General features: G+C 24.8%; 1 protein-coding gene across 1 annotated transcript; it reads left to right on the top strand.

The window, feature by feature from the left end:
- The first annotated feature begins 3435 nt into the window (after positions 1-3435).
- LOC114119991 (uncharacterized) lies at positions 3436-10835 on the top strand. The gene is made up of 4 exons (XM_050200622.1): positions 3436-3556; positions 3621-3878; positions 9370-9603; positions 10639-10835. Exons 2-4 carry the CDS (start codon positions 3621-3623, stop codon positions 10756-10758), a joined length of 612 nt encoding a protein of 203 aa, XP_050056579.1. The 5' UTR covers positions 3436-3556; the 3' UTR covers positions 10759-10835.
- Positions 10836-16726: the final 5891 nt, after the last annotated feature.

The following is a 16726-nucleotide window of genomic DNA, read 5'->3' as shown; positions in this document are numbered from 1 at the left end:
TAAAATGTTACAATAGTTTGTAAAAATTGTCGGATTATAATAAGTATATTAAATACAACAATTATATTATTTTATATTTGATGTAAAACTATTAAAAACGATATATTATCTTTAATATATATGCCGTTTAATAACTCACAAACCGTTGTTTTAAATTTAGCACAAGATACTTTTTAAATGGGATAACAGTTTTAAGTATTTGAAAATTTTGCTATAAAGCCTTTTAATATATTTCAAAATTTTAAAAATCAAAATCTAATTAAATACATTATTTAAGTATAAAATGAAGGGTAGGCATGCTTGATGAATCACCCTGAACTGTGGTAAATCATCATTAAATTGATTTTACAAAATATATATTTTATTTTTTTTGGTTATAATAAATCAATCAATCAACATCTTTAAGAATTGTTCGCTATACTGTACTATACATATTAACGCAGATTTATGAACATTGTGTTATGTCAAACTGCCACTTCAGTAAAATAATTATTTATTTGTACATTTTAAATTTCAACAGTAAACAAAAAACTCTTATAGTAGCGCCTAAGAACTTAATGACATACATATAACATAATTAAATATTAGCCTATCCAACAATTATTTTGGTCATTTCTTCAAGTGACATAAACGGAATTTGTCATTATTTGGACTATGTAAGACGCCTGTGCGTGAAATATGAAAGCAACATGACGACCTATGTAATAGAGTCAAAAGAAGTAATTCACACAAAATAGTGTAGCACTACATATGAACATACTATTGTTTGTATAAAATAATAAAGAATTTAACCCATGAAAATTGAATATTAAAATGATTGTTGTGAGTTATAGATTATAACATTTATAACTTATAATTATATAGCTGTTATAATTAGTAAAAATAGGCATATTGATTTTTTCAAAATATATACATAATATATATATATAAATAAAAAATCTTAAAATCGAATACTGATGCAGACAACATTCAATGAATCTTCAGATTCTAGTTTTTTTGTGTTCGTGTCAAAAATATTTCCAAAATTAAGAAGTGGAAAATCTTAAAATTAATTATCGTAGTTCGCATTATGAATTTCAACTGAATCAAAACGGAAAACAATAGAAAGATGGATTAATTTTAACCCTGACGAAGTCTGGTAATACATTCAGTATAAAATAAAATATGTTCCTACAAAAGATTATAGAATCTGTCCAACAATGTCTCACAAACCATAATAAATAATTTTGGATTGTTTTGAAGTTTTGGCCGTTGGTGTTAATGTTTAGCAGCGACTTTGAAGTATTCATGATAACTTTTTAACGAATATCGAACAAATTGTATAATTATTCAGACAATATTCAAAAAATAATCAATGAAATTGTTTCAAGAAAATTCTATTAGGTACTTGTGTTTCGCTAAGTTCATAAACGTATAATTATTATACTTCATTAAAATTTGTATACAATTATATTCAGTTATAAATTACAATATTATAAAAATATTAAATCATATTTTGACTTATTTTTTTTTTCAATTATTCACGTATATTGTATTTTGATCTATTAAATAAATTTCATATGCATTATTAAAAAAAAATTATTATACTTATGAAAAAATAATTCTATCGGAAAATGGATCCATGACAGTGATTGATGTATCTGATTTGTCTATCTATAACGCCGTGTAATCAAAATAAAACGTATCGTCTTATAAAATACTAAAAAATTAAACTAATAGAGGCTGACAAAAAAACAAACTTAAAAAATGTATGAATAAATTGTAAATTGTGACTACTGTGAGCTTATTTCATGTATACAGTTACGCAGATAAATAAAACATCAATAGTAATATTAAAAAAAATTAACAATAATAATTAACCCGTAGATTCCACTAAATATCTATAATATAGGTACATTTAACTTAATTTTATTATACTGTTGAATATTACACGGTATAACATTTTTTAATGTAAGAATACATTGCAGTTTATATTAATAATGTTATGGTAATATTACTCAATGTTTTGGTACAATAATATAATTTAAGTATACTTGCAATATTATATTAGTTTGTTTTATGCAAATACTTTGATATAAAATGAAGTATGTTTTTAATAGAATATTTATAAAATAAGAATAACTTATTAATATGAACTATTAAGCAAGAATCAAATTCCAATGCTATCGGTCAAAATAACGAAGTGCTTAGAGTTAGGTAACTTACATGGAATAAAATATAGAGCTTAATCTCTTTAGCAAATAATATAGTTTAATTAAAATTCACGAAAAATTAAATGTTTTAATTTCGATTTGTACTTTAATTCATCGTTGAAATAAATATATTTCTGTACAAATTAAACCTGAACATTTTACCGGGTTATCTTTTAATTAAAAGTTATTGTAACATATTGATAAGAACAAAATTAAAACAATGGCAAATGTCATGGTCTTATAAGTTGTATTTACTTAAAATTTCATACTTTTCTAATTTTTCTAATATTATACTCGTGGCTTAAAATCGTTGTGAATTCGCTTAGCATTTATTTGCTGTTTAAAATGTTATGAAATTTATCATGATTTAAATGCATACACAATATTATTTGTAGAATTATATATAATAATAAATATGATTTTATGTTATTTTTACACTACGTAAACATTAATATTTTAATTTAGAAAAATTTAAATATTATATACTGCGAGTTGCGTTCTAATATACTCTTTGATCAATATGATTCAAACAATATATTATATTAGTCTTGAGAAAAATAATATGGCGTCTACGTACAAATCGTTTAAAATGAATGAACATGTTTATAATATTATATTTTTTTACACACAAAGAAAAAAATAATAATAAGGGATGTTGTGTTTAGCGATTACAAATTTGTAAACGATACGTTTTCTGAGTATTGTTTGGTTCCAATTAAACTGTAATCCCTGACTCAATAAAAAATTAATAAAAAAAGGTTTTTATATTCATCAAAATATCGTTAAAATACGTATTATATTTACTCGTATTTTAAATTCAATATTATTAACTATTTTTATCAGGAGCAAAGAGAGGTAGAGGTGCTATACACAGAAAATAAATATAAAACCAAGGACCACTTTTTCGTAATTATATTATGTATTATTCTTGTTTGTATTTTCGCTCCGTCGATTCTAAGAGAGCATTTTTATGTGTTTTTTACATTTATGTATGTACATAATAATATTGTAATATCCTTTTGGTTGTATAATTTTTCAATTATTCTTGCAATCATTCTCACCTGCTGAAGTGGCGTATATTCATTGGCTTATGCTATAAACGAATAAACACCATCACAAGAAACTGTGTGTATTTACAGTTAAGTCGGATGAAAAGATAGATTAAAAAAAAAAAAACTGCCAAAATCACAAAAATGATTACGCTGCACAAGATGAGTCATAGTACAAGCAGGTGGTGTATATACTAGCTCGACTAAGAATCATCACGAATATCGTGTATTTATGATGCACAACAACAGCGTTGTTTATCGGGTGACGTACTGACGTACATTTGGTATTGTGAAAGAAACATTATATGACAAGAAGTTATTCTATACTCTGGTATATATATATATTTTTTTTATAATATATTATTTACACAAATTTCAGATGACAAATAATTTCGATACGACTAATCGTTCGGATTTTAAGTGGCCTTTCTTGGCGGAGAGACAACGGATTTTCGACTGGGACCGATACGAATTTAAAGCCAATGCGGAGCATAAACAGATTCTACCACCACAGTCATTTTGTAACGTAGAGACACTCAAGTCGATACCGTATGCTCAAAGGTTGCGTTTCGATTTCGATTGTCATCCGAAGCCCATTTTGAATAGTCAGCAACCACCTAGTCATTATCCCACTGAAGTATGCGAAACATATAATTATAATAATACGATAAATGTATCTGTCTGGTAAATTACTCGACTGGAATGCACTGACTACGTACTACAGTCGTATAATTATTGAATTTAAGTACTTGCTGATGCCAAATTATGTATTTAATTATTAATTGACAATTTTGGTTATCCAACACCACCGACACCGCTTAATTTAATATCTTCTTGTTTTCCTATTTTAGCTTAAGATTATTAAGTGACTATTATGTTTGTCTTCCAGCACACGTCTCCCTAGTGTTCATGTTTATATCTTTGTATATTTAGCTATTTATCTAACCTATACAAGATCCATAGATCTAATTATATTGTATTAGTTTTTAGTTTACTATTAATTATTGTCTTACAAACTATAGGATAATGGGCTTCTTTTATTTGTGAATTAATTATTTTTCTAGGTACAACCTAAAAGTGTTAAAAAATATTTTATTATTTTACTTCTTACACAAGCCATAACTTTTGGCGTTGTGGATTCACTTTATTCCTTAACTCTTAATTACGATTAATTTCATACTTTTTGGTTTCACTAATGAATAAATTATGATTCAAAAATTAATTTGATACACATTTTTTATCTTGTGTTTTTCTACATAATATTTCTATGATCCATTGTAAGTCTATAATTAAATTAATAAAAATACATTTTTTTTAGCGTTGCCATATATTTTTTAGTATTGGTATTTAGATTAAAAAATAAATTCAAATTTAAAAGCTTTATTTTGTATTCTTATTGTATATTTTAAAAATGTTGCAAGTCATTTTTTCTTTTTTATCGTGTTGGTACAAGAAAATATTTATGCTAAACAATTTATTAAAATCAATTTTTTTTTTTTTTTGTAATTTAAAAATAAATTATCTGAAAGACTTGAAGTATTCAGCATATGTTTAAATTATAATTTTATAAAAACGATGTAACTTTCAAAATATTTTGGAATTTTATTTTTACACCTATTTATATATTTTTATTATTTCAAATTTTTTAATTTTGCTTTTTTTTTTTTTTGATCTTTGATAACACTGTTAATGGTAATTTAAAAAGCTTAAAAATGTAATTCCTAAGTATATACAATTCACAGGCCTATTAATTAGACTAATTAGTTTCAATTATTGCGCTAGACCACTCTAAATTTTGAACTTTAATATTGTTTTACAATTTTCTTTAACAAATTTTACTTAAATAGCATATTAAGTAGCAGCGAGGACTAGGTCTGATTTTCACTGTTGATTCAAGCAACACATGCGTTTAATACATTTGAAGTAGTAGCTGTGAAACCTTGTTACATACATTAACTTAAAATATACTGCCTTGTTGATATACTGAACCTAGGTATATAGTATATACTTAGATCAGTCGTTTCTCGATAAACTATGGTTAGTTTATTAACCGATTATACAATATTATTTATATCTATATAATATATTTTCAATGAATTAGTTTATTTTCTTATATATTGATTAAAAAAAAAGATAATTATTTAAAATTATGATTGTTGTAAAATATTACTCTGTTAGTTTTTACAAAATAAAGTTAGTTGATTTAAATGTATGTTAAGGTAGAGATTGTAGTTCAAAAGTATTAGATATTATAAGGTCAAATAGGCCAACAATTTATAATTTTATTACTTAGTTCAAAATTGAAAGAAGTTTAATTGTAGTAATTATTAATATTAATGACAATTATTGTAACAAGTATATTTTGTTATACTAATAACTGTTATCTTAAATTAATTGTTCAATATTTTTTTTTATATACAATATAGGTTTAAAAAAGTTTGTTTGATTCGAGTGTATGAAGTTAAATTAAGTTAAATATAATATTTATTATAAAGGAAACTAATTAAATTAAAAAATAATTTTAGTTACGTACGAATATGATGGATGTAGGTATTGCGGATACATTGATTTTGTGATGTGTATTTTTTTTCTAATTATTGTCATCTTTGAGGCAGTAAAAATGCTTCAATATTTAATTTTAGGCATGGTATTTGGTAGCAAATTGGATGTTTAGTTGGATAAAAGCCAGCAATGTTTCATACTTTTCTTAATAATCCAGATAGGGAGGCGAGAAAATAGTAATTATTATGATGACGCAGTTTTTGAAAAAACTTAATTCTTTATTTTGTATCAATAGCGAATAATGATATTATAATCTAAAAATATTCATCAAACTTTTATACTAACCACTTTCTATAGATGCTAAAATTTTAAAAAATTGTTGACGCTTTTCAAACTATTTTCGATTTTTTTTTTTTAGTTTTATTTTTATAAATGTCGATTAAAAGTTATTAGCTGAGTAGAATAATATTATATAGTTTTATAATAAGTATAGTAAACTATAGTTTTAAAATTTAATACAGGGTCCTTTATAGGTTTTGCTACCTTTGTTAAAAAAAAAATTCTACCAGAAAATCAAATTAATTTTTTACAATTCTTTTAAGTTTAAATTTATAATATGATTATGAATATTTACCTGTATAATAAATTAATAACTATATATTCCCAAACGATTTTTATTTTATTTTAAGCGCAGATACTTGAAATTTTCATAAATTTACACAATTTATTTAAATTATTATTTTATATACCAGATACCTACATTATGTAATTTTCAAAATGTTACTCTTTTAAGCCATTTGTAGGCATGAGAAATTGTTGACTTTTTTCTTCAAATGCTGATAAACATTTTGTGTGTTAACATTTTTGAAAATTGAATACAAGATTCCACATACTAAGGTATTTTAATACTTGTGAAAAATTATTAATAATATTTAAACACAATGTTTTTAAAAATGTATTTGAAGGTCAATTTTTTTTTTCAAAATTCGTTAACATTAAAAAATTTATTAACTACAAGTATTTTGAAACAAATATTATATTAATTGATTTAAAATTTTTATATCTTAAGTATGAAAATTTGATATAATATTATAACTCATAAGTATTTCATATAGGCATTAAAAAAAATCTAAAAAATGTACAAAGACAATTATTTTTATATTTATTTTATTTATAATTAAAATTTGGGATAAATAGCATATTTAATGACGAATAACGATGTTAATTATTTTGTTACGAATATAATTCAAAAACATTATTTATTTTGACTTAAAACATTTATGCATATTTTAATTATATAGGTAGGTATAATAAAATTTTCAAAATATTATGATATTTTTTATTTTAGTATGAATATCATATTTTTTCTTCTACCTTTTTTAAAATTTTTTTATTTTTAATGTAGACACTTTTATTTAATAATTTAGAAAAGTTATAAATAACGATTATTTTCTTAAAACCATTGGTTAAATAGAGATAACGTATTGTTATTTGATTTTTTTTTTTTAAATCCGTGATGAGCCCATTCAGGTTCAATTACAGAGTTATAGTCTACAGATTAAGGAGTTGAACGATTTCGTCGCGTGAGACAGACAGATAAAACAAGATATATCGCATGGTCTAAGGCCATTTTCGATATTATATCCTTCGAAATACTTGGGTCATATAGTGCTATACACTATAGAAAATTTACCGTGATTACATTTTTATTGAGTTTAGACGTTTATTATTTCAAGGGAATCGAATTCACTTCGAATTATTAACTTTGGAGTTTCACTAACTGTATTTCTCTTGTTATTTTAAATTAATGTAACCGTAAATAAACACCATAGAGTTTCGATCGGTGTGTTATAAATTATAATAATTTAATTATTTTATCGAATTTTGCAGATAATTTATTGTATATTAATAATATCACACTATGAAAACTGAAATATCCGGCCTAAGAAAGTTAATAAGTAATGTGTAAGGGTCCTTCGGAGCCTCTACATTTCTAAATCCGGTCTCAAATATTATAATATATGACTATTATATAATATTATGACGTATTTTAATGTAATATGGCCTATTTAATGTGTGTTAAGGTACTAAGTAGGAATATATTATTTATAAAAACACGTAGTGTAAATTGGATTATTTTTGTACTATCTATTTTTGGACGATACTTGCAGTTTCGCAAAATTGAATCCGTTAAATCATCAATGGAAAAATGATTTACTCAAAAGCTGAATCTGTTGATAAAACGAAACAATCCAAAAGTATTATTTTTTTGTACGTTGCTTACGATATTAAACTATACTATCTATTATTTTTATTCTTGTAGAAGTCATAAATCTGTTATGATTTAAGAATGTTAGGATAATTTGGGTTTCATTCTCAAAGTAAGTAGGTGTACTTATCTACTTAAAACTAACCTAACAGTTACAACGTGTATTTTTTGGGTGCATGTAAACTCCGCCACAAGTACCTTATTTTACTGTAAACTCCTTCAAAAAAAAAAAACAGGTAAAATTTAGTTCATGTAAACTCCGCCAGTGAAGAAAATTAAGTAGTTTAAATTAATATGATGTATTATTAAAAAAAAAAATTATAATATAATATAATATCATGGCGTTCAAATTAAATATTTAAATCATATTAAATAATCGTTATACTTAATAATATAAAATCATATTTTTCATAATAGTAATTAATAAACGTTCACATTATATATTTAAACTATAGTAAAAAAATCATAATAAATATAAATAATCTTTATGCCAAAAAATCCAAAAATATGTAGTTAGGTATGTCATATATGTAAACTAAAATGATGTGATATAATTTGTAAATATTCTAAGTCTTGTATTACTCCATTAGTTTACCTATTTAAAGCATTCTGTAACACTGTCATTTTTTTTTTTTTTTTTTGATTTCGAATTTCGAAACTGGCGGAGTTTACATATACCCATTACAGGAAAGAAAAAAAAAACTGGCGGAGTTTACATTAGACCTTTTAATACCTTTTTATCTTGACCGGTATTTTGGTGGAGTTTACAATCGCCCTTAATTTTTATTGCATAAAGTAATCTTTCATTATTTTTTTTTTAGTTTCTTATAAATTGTAAACAGTTATCTACAAAACGCACAGATTCTAAATCTTTGCTTACAATATGAGTCTAAATTCGTATTACTCGAGTACAATTTTCGACAAAATCTTATTAAACGATAATATAAGCATGAAAGAATCTTTGAGATAGTATCGAAAGGACGGGCTTAATCCCCATAGACTTTCATTGTACCTAACTAACCTATACAAAGAAAAAAAAGTATTATAAGTAAAAATAAACATTTTAGCTGGTTCTATTATATATATGCATATAGATGCGTTTTTGTGATGTATTATATCATAAAATAATAATAGATAGTATACCGTTTTCGTGTAGGATCAAACCTTTATCTACATAGTTATTTATTCTTGCACTAACCACTATGTAGTGTTGGATATATATAATACCTATACTTATAGATGAAAATCGGTCCAAACTCAAAATGTACAAAAGGTCGTATGCGTTATGCGTATACAGAATATAATATATTATGTACATGTTGTAAATGGTAGTCTATTAATGTGCATGGTTTTACAGAAAGTGATTGAGTACAATAAAGAGAAAGCAGACGCAAGATCGAATATCCTGAGGACGAGACCCAGAGTTTTCAAGTGTCCTCAGATCAGTCTCGATGACGTATCAGCCGACAGACGGGACATGGTTTGCACCTTCGTGTACAGCACTTCAAAAACAATGAGTGAACTAACTTCTGGTGTGCCAGAGGGTCGTTCGATTCCCGTCGACATACCGTCAAAACCATTCGCGGACCCGGTAAAATAATTACGTTTTTTTCCCTTTGCCACCACAATAAAATTAATATTAATTATTATAATTTACGTCATCGTGTGTGTTAAAAATAATTAATCGACACTGCGTGTGGGTACCTACATATCTACCACACTGCAAGTACCAATACAGAGTTAAAATATTATAATATTGTGTGTATATACGCATATTATTATAAAGGACGTTTGGCTTGTACATTGATCTTGCGGTGATCACGGTAATACGGGGGTATGATAAACCTTAAAGCGATTTGAAAAAAAAATCAGCTCATGCGCCGTTTGCAGCGATACCGTCATACCGTAGCTATAATGAAACATATCTAATGTTATATACTATCCGATGAAATAGCTGCACGTCAACCCTCCATTGGAACTCACGTGGTCGGTTTAATCAAATCGATTAATTCTCAACAAAACGCGCCGAAATAATTTCATCCCTCTGCGCATTTTTCCCCTACCGCTCCTCTAAATTTTAAATTATTATGGTGATAACACTTTAGATTGCATTAGAATTTAAAACGGGAAATAATAAGGTCAGTTGCTCTTATTATAAATCAAAAGTTAATTTAGTTTTTAAAATGTGTATACTGAAGAGAGGGATATTTTATTTCCAAGTATGATAAATAGTATGAATCTTAATAATCTTATAATGTGTATAATGTATATTTTAAAAGTATGTAGCTAACATAATATGAAAAAATAGGAACAAATTGCAATTGTAATCAAAATAATAACCCATTTTCTTGTACTGCTAAAAAATGATCGAAAACTATCGTCTGCAAAATAAATTATAACTCAACATCATATTATTCATGATTAAAAATTGTAAAATTTTTTCCTTTTAATTAATTTACTTATAATTAGATATTATATTTTGATACCATATACATCAATAATTTTTACTTATATAGCGGGATTATTTACTAAATATTTGATTCCTTTATGTTGAAGTTTATTTTAATGAATAAATAATATTGTGTGGATATTTTTTTACAAAACATTTTATTTGTTGTGTGTCAAGGGCAAATTCAAAAAACAGCCATTATACAATACCATAAATCCTGCTAAAAATTGGCGTCGTGTCAGCATTGAATGGGATGAAACACAGAGACGAATTTTCGGTGGTCGGTCTATAAACTAATATTCACATTAAATTATCGATAAATTGTTTGTATTTTATTGAAGTACGGTGTATAATATATTTAATAAATAACATAACGCAAGGTTTAGATTTTACAAAAACGTATAAAAAGGTCTTTTTAATTTTATCTTATTTATATGTATTATGATTTTATAATTAATGTAACCGGTAACCTGATATAAAAATATTTTCAAAAAATATATGAGTATACGAACTTATTGTAAAAATAAATTTGAAAAAAAAAATAATTTGACAAAACATAGTTTACGTGTAGGAAACATTCAGTTTTGCTTATTTTAAATTGTTTTAATTTTTTTACTGGAGAAATAATAAATTCAATGTATTTACAATGGTTATTACTTATTAGTATTACTATATAGTATAATATATATATTTGAATTTTAAAGAATAATAAATTGCTACATATAGAAAATTTTTTAAATTTTTTTCACTTTTTTTGGCTTTTGGTATTTTTGTTTTAATGTTTATTATTGAGAAAATAAAATATAGTTTTTTTGAAATTTAAGTATGATTTTATTTTTATAAAAGTGCAGCAAGAAACTTATAAATATAAATTAAAATTAATTCGTTAAAAATTTGGATAACTAATCTTTAGTTGTAAAATTTATAGCTCAGGATTAAGAAGATAAGAATAAATATATAAATATATATTATTACAGTGTTATACTTGTTATTTTGTTATTGGTACATAATAATTATAATATAATTATCATATTATTTTATATTTAGTTAATAAGAGCTTATTAATGTAGGCACAGACAAATTAATTATTTTAATTACACATTATATTATTATCTATCATACATTTACATAATTATTAAAGTATTTATAATCACGAAGTATACCAATATAATTAAGTTAATGTGCTTTTCGAGGTAAATAATATTGATGGATGGATCTTTGGCTACTCCAACATTATTGAAAATGAATTTGCCGACCAGGCTGCAAAGAATGCAATATCATTCATACAATCATTTCTCTCTAAAATTGTCTCACCCAAATTTACACTTGAATGGTACAACCAGCGGTAGTCTTAATCCATCAAGGTAGGTACTCAAAATTAAACAAATAAACATTACTGACCTTTCTTAATCGAATTTCTCAGAAAGTTTAAAGTCATTATTACTTGATTAAGAATTAGCCACAAAAAATATCACATAGTTTTTAAATGGCCAAAAAACTGCACTATTTCCAAGGCCCGCCTAGACATCGAATGCCATTTATACGCAAAAGACAGAAAAAATGTTATTACACTTCCGAAATCACTCAATTTATAATTCGCTTTATCAATTCCAACTCTATTTTAATTTCAATCAGATTCATCATCGCTATTCGCTACCAATCTATTTAATAGTATATAAACATATCTTAACGTATTAAATAGAATTTTTATTATAATTTACTCATTGTTATACATACATATTATTCATATTATTTAATTAGCCTTGTCCATAATATCACCTGTGGGTTTATTTAAATTAAATAATAATAAAAAAAAAACATTCATAGAATACGATTATATACCTATCAACTCAGTAGTAGTGTGAATCATTTTATTTATAATTTATTTATTAAAAAAAAAATATCACATACTTATAATCTATCCCGAGGCCAAAACCTCTTTATATTCGTATATGCATACTGATATTATTGCCTAAGTCAATAAGCCACGGGGTGCAAATTCAGAATTCTCTGCATTTATAATATTTGCGCTAATCTATGTTTATTATAAATTACTCATTAGAGTAAAATAAAATTAGTCAGTTTTACTTCGCTGTAGTACATTGTTAAGTATTCTTCATGTAAAATATTAAATCATATTCGTCATTAATTTATCTTAATACTTAACAGTTAATCGTATATGTAATTATTTTGCGTACAGACAGGCGAACATTTATTTGAATTTTTAATTTGGGGGCAGGGAAGGGGTAGAATGATTTAAAGTAAAGTGACCCGTAGGATAACATTTTTTATAAAGTTTAAATTTTGATTTGGAATTCCTTTAATAAAATGTAATATTATGACTGAATAACATGTCACACGTATTATATATATATAACATAAGTATATAACATATTAATTCATCGAATAATTTTTAATAGGGCTGACGATTGACAACTGTTGTGCTAACTGGACGATATAGATATTTTATCGAAGAAAATGATACATTTGTCAAAATAACAACTTAATTTATTTTCAACGTTTTGACGTCATCTTGTTTTAAAATATACTATTGGTTTATCTATGTTTTCATATGGATGATGGATCAAATCCTCATATCCCATTATAAATACATGCCGCTAGCGTGTGGTGTGTTTGCAATTAGTATCCAGCCTTAAGGTTTATTCGGCGTACCTGCCAGAGTGAAATATAATTCTCGATTTATATTTTACTTAATCTTGGTTATTAGGTAGTAAGTTATTTACATATTAACGTTTCTCATACTATAACGTATCTTTTGAATTGATTTAATTACGAAACATTTAAAGAACCTTTTTGATAATTAGTGTTGTGCAATCATTTAAAGTTTAATTATAATTCATCTAATATACATGCACCTATAATATTAGGCACCATGTTTGCAATTATTTAAAATTTATAAACGCGTTATATATGTAAGCAACGCCGTTATTGAGTTAAATTAGATAATTTTAATCCATTCATCCATTATGTATATTTTCATTTACAAATGTTTTGAATAATTAGTATTTGGCATAAGTTACATGAAACTGTGAACATTGGTATTATAGGTATTGTTATGATTATTTGAATTATAATTGTAATATTATCAATATTGATATAAGTTCAAAACACGCACATTTTGCTATTTTGGATCAAAGCTCTTGGCTTTGTTAGTATTTGGAATATGATGTGAATATATTATTATGAATAATGAAACTATATTGAGTATATGAGTAATGTGAGCGTGCACAAACATATACACAAAACCACTATATCGTATTGCAGTGGCGCCGTAGTCAATTTTTACAAGTGTAGCAAAGTATACATTTAGTAGAATATTTTTCTCAAAACTTTAAGTAAGTAAAAAAATTAATTAAACGCGTTTCAACTTGGCTAATTAAAATATGTTCACTTTGTTTTACATACCCAAACATAAAAAAATCTTAACGATTAATATTGTTTGTTTAGATTATTAAGAGTCTTATAGAATGTAATAATCCCTTTTGACATTAAAAATGGTTTTTGTTGTTTAAAACATTGAACATTGTTTTTGTAATATATTTTTTGAAAAATAAGATTGTTTTAAGATTTATGTATTTGTAGTTATAAAAACGAAATCTTACTGTAAAGTCTAAAAGAGTGTTTCCTAGTTGTTGGTCCGTGCCCCGTGGGCCTATAATAAGTAGTCTAAGGTTCCATAGATTTTTGAATTGAAACAATTACAAAAATCACATGAAAATCATTAAGTCTTAGTTATAATTTAGTTTAGTATTAAAAATAATAGTAATAAAATGTAAAGTAAAGTAATAAAAATATACATTTTTGAGTATCCTTGTTTATGAGCAAAAAAGAAAGAAAGGTAGGTATTCCTAGTTTTCACAAAATTGAAGTAGTCCACCGTGAACCTATAGAATATTATATTATCAACGTGGTCTGTAGTGTTAAAAAAGTTGGGAAACACTGCTCTACTATATTATTTAATATACCACATTTATTGTGATGATAAGAATTTATAAAAAATCAAATATCAACTCTAAATGTAACGTCTACCGTTTTAGTTACTGAAATAATAATAGGATTTTAATTTAAATATCACCACATTTAGATTCTGAGCAGAGTGATGAAAATGTATTGGTTTCACTATATTTTTTTAGAGGTATAAAAATCTTCGAATTATAAAGCTTGTCTTTCGGGTGGTAAAAAATAAAATATTCTCAGTACTTTTCAAAACAATTAAGATACAACGGGAATTTTTCTGTAAAACAATTTTTTGACAAAACCAATTTTTTTTCTATGTTAAATATGAAAAACTATATGTTTTCTGTAAAAACTTTGAAATTTAAACTAAATATTGAAATATTTATGTTTTCATTTTCTAGACGTGATACAACTTTCAAAATATTTTGGGTTTATTTATGCTATTTATTTGTTAGAGATATTTTAAATCATTTTTTTTTTATTATTTATGTAAGATAAAATTGTTGTTTGTAGCTAAGAAATCTTGAAAATTTTATATAAGATATCTCATAAATTAACAATAAGCAAACTATTTAAAAATATATAGTGAAATTTTTTTTCATGCGTTTAAACTTTAATATTATAGAAAATTAGCAAATTATTTTGTAGTAAACAATTGAAATTTAAAATTTAAAATAGCTATAGTTAGACAATTTAATACAAGGGTTTTTATTAGTTATATATTTTAAACGAAAAATAACAATAATTGTTATTTTATTGTAACTTATAAAATATTATTTGTGAGTCCTTAATTTTTATACAACGAGCTTATTCAAAAAATTCTACTGCATGACTGAATAATTCATAAGGTATAAAAAATTGTGTAATATATAGATAATTTAATTAGATTCAATTATTTTTAAATAATGAATAGAGGTACCAATAAGCAAAGCATAATATTATGATTTTATAAACTAAAATTTAAATTTTCTAACCATCCAATAATTTCCGGTATTATATCCTGATATTCTCATGTTCTCCATTGAATTTTTTCTTTGAGTAGTCTTATTGTATAGTGTACGATAAACGATATCATATTTTGGTTAGGGTGACCGTAGTCACTGCAGCTAAAATTAGGAACAATGACCCATTTATGCATGAGGTCTTCACACCTCCCGTTTATCTATTTCGAATTCGGGTCTTGTATCTATACATTAATAGCCGTTAATAATAATAACAATATTAATTTTACCTCTATGAAATATTTTTATAACAATTATTATAATACGATGTATGTAATTTATTGTTGACAAAAATTAGTTCTACCTTTAAACTACCATATTATACTATTTACTAATAGAAAAATTAATTACTTGTATCATATATAAATTATAAATATTGATGGACAGACCATCTTGAATTATTTTTTGTTGAATTAAATTTTCAAAATGAATTAATCAGTATAGCTAGTGACCTATTTAATGACGAGGAAAATTCAATACCTATACAACAGAGCGGATTTCCTGGTTTAAAATATGTATCGTGGAACCCGATCTTCAAAAAAAAAAAAAAAATAATAATAATAATAAAATGCACAAACTATATTTTTCTAAGATTTAAATAAGGAAAGGTAATACAAATAGAATATTTTGATTAAAATAAACACAAAATAACAAATGCATGACTTACTTAAGGTATATAAAAAAGGTCTGTCGGCTCAATTTAATGGTGAGCTGAATATATTATTCAGATCTTCGAAATAAGAATATACTCCTAAAAACATAAAAAAAAGAAACCATCTTCTAGGAAATAATAAATAAACATTATACGTAGGTAGGTCCAGATATTGTTACTGACTATTCAACACTATTCAAGTATACGCATACGTGTATTTAAAAAATAATACAATTCCAATTCGATACCAAACATTACATTATACTGAAGACTAAAACGACTCTGTAAAAATTATACCATGGTAAATTAAACATTTACAATAAAACATTATTTATGAGGTCACTGTTCATAAGTTAATTATTGATTAGCTTTGAATAATGCAATTTGTAGTACAAATGTACAATAATGGGTGAATATTTTTGGCGCTGGTTGACATTTATAATTACACATTATTTTGAAGGGATTTTGATTTTTTGATTTTTAAAATAACACATTTCGGGGAAGCGATTTAACCGCTTACGCGCATAGGTTGTTACGGTAAAACTTGAAATGTAATTTATTATATAAGTTATTTATATATATTATATACTTTTTCTCTTAAACAATTTGTTGTTGTTAATACACAACTATTATA

The sequence above is a fragment of the Aphis gossypii genome, chromosome 2, assembly GCF_020184175.1.
Source record: "Aphis gossypii isolate Hap1 chromosome 2, ASM2018417v2, whole genome shotgun sequence".
NCBI lineage: Eukaryota > Metazoa > Arthropoda > Insecta > Hemiptera > Aphididae > Aphis > Aphis gossypii.
Note: the sequence above shows the minus strand (reverse complement) of the source record. Positions and strands in the feature narration are given on the sequence as shown.